We start from the raw sequence: 6,372 nt of genomic DNA, 5'->3' as shown, positions 1-6,372 counted from the left end.
ATCCAAAGTATTTAGAATACGTTACTGACCTTGAGTAATCTAACGAAATACGTTACAAATTACATTTTACAGCATGTATTCTGTAATCTGTAGTGGAATACATTTCAAAAGTAACACTCCCAACCCTGTATATATATATATATATATATATTATTTCAAGTCAACTGCTGCTTCAAAATGCATGATCTATGTCACAATAGCTTCTGTTTTCATTAGTTAAATTCAGCACTGATTCACACAGTAATGAATACGGGGAGGAATGAGGCTTTAAGGAAACAGTTACAGATGAATGATGGTTAAAAGACCCCAGTGGTCCTGCAGAATTTCTTCTTATTTAAATCGCCTAAGACTGAACAAAATTAGATAAACAACTTCTCACTCTTTGTTCAGTTTGTGCTGTTAAATTTTCTGAAGTTTGACTGACAGCTTCTGTCCATGGTGCTGAATCCACAGCTGTGTGTTAAAGTGACAGGACAGTGTTTCTCAATCTGCTCCCACAGTTTCAGTGCATAATTTACATGATCTAATTCAGATCATAGAGTCTGTAATAATGAACTGATGAGTTGAATCATGTGTGTTAGATAAGAGAGACTGCTGTGAGACTCCGGCAGCAGTACTGAGAAACACTGTGATAAGTTAAACATTATTGATATCTTTAACACATGAGATGTGTTTGCAAAACTTTCATAACTTACTTATTCCAGGTAAAATGTGCGCTGCGATATGAAGCCTGTAAAAACAGCATACATCAGTTCAATAGTGCTGCAGTAGTGTGCTCTCTTGAGGAAAATGATTATACATCTGAATGCATTTTCATTTGCTTTGTTACTCATCCACACTTATTTGTACATGTTTGAAACATGTTTTATGTTTTAATATCAAAACACTTTCATTTAACTACTAATACTCATTATAATCAATGTTAGAATGTAATCTAGTTGCATATTTGAAGGGCGTTTCTCATGCACTCATAATTGCATTCATTCAGCAGGGTCCCGCCCCCATCGGTAATCACATCCGGTAGAGGACGCTGTTTCTGTGTGATGAATATTGAGTGAATAGTGATGGTGAATAAAGAGGAAGTAACTAAAGCAGACAGATGTAGAGACAGAGAGATACACACAGAGATCATTCAACATAAAGAAGACAAACATCCTGTGAGGAGAATCAGAACTGCTGTGAAGCTGAACTCAACTCACAATGAAGATCCTCCTCATCTTCACATTCTACCTCATCTCAGGTCAATACACTTCTCTTTCACTACTGCACAAATCATTTTAGCTATTACCATTCTCAGAATATAGCGATTGATTAGTAATATTTCATCATGTTTCTGATACCAGTATCAATCTGATTGACAGGTTCAGTGAGATGCTTTGATGTAACTGGATATTCTGGAGGAAGTGTAATCGTTGATTCTGGGAACCTTTGGTGTGATGAGTGTTCTAAATACATGGATAAACATGACCCATGGACAACTATAATATATTATAAGAAACATGATCAATTGATTACTGAAGGAAGATTCACTCTGTATCGCAACAATGATGGAAACCTCATGATCTTCATCAGAGAACTGAACACACATGATACTGGAAGATACTGGATTGGGGTTTATTGGCAGTGGTCCATTGAAATGTTTCTTATTGTGAATAAAGGTAAGACATTTTGTAAAGTCTTTGTGTACTGAAGCTAATATTCATTATTTCAAAGGTTTAACCATGACAAATATTTATTTTTATTTGTGAATGACAGATTCAAGTTGTAATGTGTCGAAGAATGTGATGGTTAATATTGGAGAAATTTCCATCATCAGCTGTGAGTATTCACAAAATAAAATTTATGATGTCAGGTTTATATGCAAACAAGGAAAAGACTCCATTGATGAGGTGATACACAGCACTGACACATGGAATAAAGGAAGATTCAGCATTTCTGATGACAGAAATAAAAAAGTCTTCAGTGTGAATATTACTTCTGTGACAGTAGATGATGTAGGAGTTTATTTATGTGGAGTACGAGTCTATAGATACTCGTACAGTAACTCCATTATTACTGCTGTTCATCTACACATTATAAGTGAGTGGAACAAACTCTCATTACAATAAAAGTGAATTCACACAATCTGTGTTTGCGGCAGCTTTGGTGATATACTATAATGTGATATTTATGATTGACAGATAAAGTGGGTTCATATAAAGTGACCGGTTACTCAGGAGGTCAGATCATCATCAAGTGTGAACACCCTCAGTACAAAACCAACCCTAAATATATCTGTAAAGAATCAGATGGATGTTCTGAGAGGAAGTATCCAGGAGTTGAGAATAAATGGGTGGAAAATGGAGATGTTTCTTTATATGATGACACCAGAGGAGGAGTCTTGATGGTGTTCTTTAGAGATCTGAATGCTGGAGATGCTGGAACATACAGGTGTGGAGTGAACATATCTCAATATACTGAATGGTTTACTGAAGTCAAACTGGATGTTAAAGATGGTGAGGAAATTATTTTTAGATTATTTGAAATTATACACTTATCATGTATGAAGACACTTTTTAGTCTAGCATGTGTACAGACATTTGTTTGGATTTTTATGTAATGTGTCTTGGTTTATAGATGCATCATTAGTACAGAGAGTGTATAAATCGGTTTATGTTGGTGAGGAAGTGAACATCACCTGTCAGATCCCAGAGGAACATGAAGTCAGTTCAAAACACTTTTGTAAAGAGGATGATGATCACATCTGTCAAACTGTCAACACATCTGAAGTGACACAAATGAATTCTTTATCTGAGAGAAATGCAGCAAGAGTTTTTACTGTGAGCATCAGTAATCTGACAGTGAGAGATGCTGGAGTTTACTGGTGTGGTACAGAAACCAGTGAAGAACATCTGAGTTTCATCTCTCTGACCACTAAAGTTCAACTCAACCTGATAAGTGAGTCAATCAGATAATTTAATCTCCATATTTCACCCAGTATAAGCATCATGATATGTTTTTAATGTGTCTGTTTTAGTGCCTCCTGTATTTGGTCATGAAGGAGAATCTGTTGAGATCATCTGTCCTTATGATCCGATCTATAAATCAAAGTCAAAGTATCTCTGTAAGGGGACGTGCTCCACTAGAGATAGAAATCCTCTCACTGAGACTGTGAGAGACCAGAATGAGACCAAGACTGGCAGATTGACTCTGAATGATGACATCATAGCAAGTGTCTTTACTGTGACCATCACTGGACTGACAGCAGAGGATGCTGGGAAATACTGCTGTGCAATGACATTAGAAAGAGACGTGAATTGTCTTTACACTCATCTGATTATTATCAGGAAACAAGGTGAGGGACATGAGCAACTCGATATGAATATTACATGAGCCTGAACTGTGTGGAGTGAAACTGATGTTATTTTCAGAGATGATCTTGAATCAGTATGAAAGAGACAACATCTCAATCAAGTGCAAACATCATGATGAACATCAGAAATTCTTCTGTAAAGGACATCAAGCCTCAGTGTGTGCAAAGGATGGAGTTTCATTGGAGACAATCAGAGATGATGGATTCTCTTTAAGTGATGAAACATTGACTGGAGTCTTTACTGTAAACATCACTGATCTGAGACAAGAGGATTCTGGGATATACTGGTGTGGATCTGATGTCATCACTAAAGTCATTCTAGAAGTGAAAAACAGTAAGTACTGTTTTCTCAAAGCAGACAGTTCTGTTGATTTAATTTCATCATACTGTGGGGTTAGGGCTTACCCTGCCAAAAATGAAACATGATTCTAAGCAATATCCTGTTTTAGTAAATATTATAACAATAAATATAACAATAGTTACAGAGTGCTGGAAAGTACGTTTGCACCTATTGCAGGAAATGGGACTCCACCCCTTAAACTGAACTACTTTGTTCAACATTGTTCTGAGATTATTAGTATTTCTTTTGACCTCACAGAAAGAGGAAGATCTGGAGTGTAACAAATGGTTGAGTAAGGAGTTTAAGCGACTTTGTGATAGTTATGAAAGCAGAAGTGAAAAAGAATAATTGAGCCACAAATAGATTTGAGGAAATTCACAGGTGCAAATGATATTACTCTTTAAAGTTTGCATTTCAGATGTTCTAAACTAACAACAACCGATTGGACTCTTTAACAGTTTAACATAGTAAACTGCCATCTTTGCCGTTTGCCATTGTTTCTGTTGTGTATTGGACTGGGCAATATGGCTACAAAAACATTTTTCTCTATATTTTTCAGCCTATTGATGATATGTGATATATATATATATATATATCTCAATAATTATGTATTTGCTATGACATTGCTTAAAAAGTGATTAATCAGAGGAACCATAATTTCATCCAAACAGCCATTGCAGCCGAGAGATTTAAAATGTTGCATGAAGTAAATATCTATGAAGGCACGTTTTCTGCAGTATTTCACTAAATGAACACAAGGAAATTATTTTATTTGCACCCATACACAGTGATACATAAATTAGTAGCCTAATAAAAAGCATTATCTATGTACATATATTTGAACTAAAACATTTTTGTGTGTGAACAGTGTAAAAAAGTTAAATAAAATATGAATGCTGAATTATTATTGAAGGACCCAGTCAAGTTTATTATCATCATGTTTAATCTCGTCAATCTCGTCAAAATGGTACAACATATGAGACGAAAAAGACTTATCATGACAACAAACAATTTTATTAAAGCATACTGTTCTCGAAAATATGATGGAAAAATCTTGTTTGCATGGATCGTGAAATTAATTTCTTGAACTGCTCTTTAAGAAATAGAGTGGCACAATAAAAAGCATTGTGGTATTTAGGATATTGTCACTATTTATAAATCACTGCCATTATAGTGTGAATTTTCGAAATATTGCCCAGCCAATCATAATGAATTGTTCTGGTGTTGAGATGTCTTAGTCTAAGATCTGTGCTTTGGAGAATGTCCTTATTTTAACTTTGCTTGATAGATTGTTTTTCATAAGCTCACAATTGTGTGTTCGTTTGTTCTCCAGGTGTTTCTGGTCCAATAATTGCTGGTGTTTGTGTGGCTTCACTGCTGATGGGTGGATTAGTTCTGTTATTATACAAATTAAGACACATCAAGACACCAGGTGATTTTCTTCAGCAAACACACACACATACACACACACGTTTTCATGCTCTACTGGCCTCATGTGACCTGGTACATTTTAGCTTCAGAGATTTAAAACTAGATTTAATGTAGACTATCACTTTATGGAAATATGATATGACACAGTAATTTGATGGCTCGAAATACCTTGAACTTCAGAAGCATCTCTTGATCAGTTATGATCCTTCTGGACCTTACTAATATAAGTGTATTGTTTTTAACTTCATAGAAAGTCATCACAGTTCTATATTATGATTGTTGTATTCCAGATCGCAGCACCTCCAGAGACAGGACAGAGATGAGGAATGCACAGGTGAGGGTGTTTTAGTTTTGATGTTTATTGAACAACAGTTTTACATAGGAAGCAGAAAAAGACACAGTCATGATATGGGCTCACAGATACAGAACGGATGTATGTTCTTCAGAGAATGAACAAAATCTCTGGTAAATGTCTGATTATTTAAACGACAACAAAAAAACGAAACAATTTAATACTTTTAGCAAATTAAAAAAACTTAATCTCTCTCTCTCTCTCTCTCTAAGAATCTGTTTGTTTTTGCTTGTATTTAATCTGTGATTTTGGTTTTACCGTCTGTTCTAAGGTCCCTCATGTTCCCTGTGACTATGAGAATATTAACGACATCAGACCGTATTTCGTCTCACATTCTGAGGAAACTGTACAATATTCCACCATGAAGCTACCCACAGAATCTTCTGATCCACACAACATGATATATTCTACAGTACAGTTACCATCAAACTCCTCTGATGGGCTCCTGTATGCTGCTGTCAGATTCCAGAAACATGAAGATTGTCTCACTGATGATACAGACACATTCAGTAAAAAGATTTACTCTGATTATGCATCTGTAAATCACCTCACAAGACTGAATTAACTCAAAAAGACAGATTATTGTATTGTATTGTTCTATACATTTTGCATTGGTTCAATGGATAATCTTAAAGAAAAAGCTCGATGTTCACTCATGCATGTTCATGGAAAATGAGGTACAGTGTGTGACGGAGGTATTTTTTCATGGTAAATATTGTGGAGAAAAAAAGTGATCGTTAACAATGAAACAATTAAATTGTGTTATTGTATCATTACTATTGTTTAATAATAAAGATTGTAGTGTAATATTACAGTTTCTATGAATACAAAAAAATTAATCAATCCTCAATATCAAGTGTTTTCCTTCAGAAGAATATTGTGCTTTACTCATGTGTA

At 35.1% G+C, this 6,372-nt stretch overlaps 1 protein-coding gene across 1 annotated transcript; it reads left to right on the top strand.

Moving 5' to 3' along the window:
• Positions 1-1,110: 1,110 nt before the first annotated feature.
• LOC127443967 (polymeric immunoglobulin receptor-like) lies at positions 1,111-6,319 on the top strand. Its single transcript, XM_051703052.1, has 10 exons — positions 1,111-1,240; positions 1,362-1,658; positions 1,756-2,079; positions 2,181-2,495; positions 2,617-2,937; positions 3,017-3,334; positions 3,411-3,686; positions 5,026-5,124; positions 5,414-5,457; positions 5,747-6,319. The coding sequence occupies exons 1-10, from the start codon at positions 1,201-1,203 to the stop codon at positions 6,038-6,040; spliced, it is 2,328 nt and encodes a 775-aa protein (XP_051559012.1). The 5' UTR covers positions 1,111-1,200; the 3' UTR covers positions 6,041-6,319.
• The last annotated feature ends 53 nt before the right edge of the window (positions 6,320-6,372 follow it).

The sequence above is a fragment of the Myxocyprinus asiaticus genome, chromosome 7, assembly GCF_019703515.2.
Source record: "Myxocyprinus asiaticus isolate MX2 ecotype Aquarium Trade chromosome 7, UBuf_Myxa_2, whole genome shotgun sequence".
Taxonomy (NCBI): domain Eukaryota; kingdom Metazoa; phylum Chordata; class Actinopteri; order Cypriniformes; family Catostomidae; genus Myxocyprinus; species Myxocyprinus asiaticus.
The sequence above is the reverse complement of the archived record's forward strand: the minus strand, read 5'-3'. Positions and strand labels throughout refer to the sequence as shown.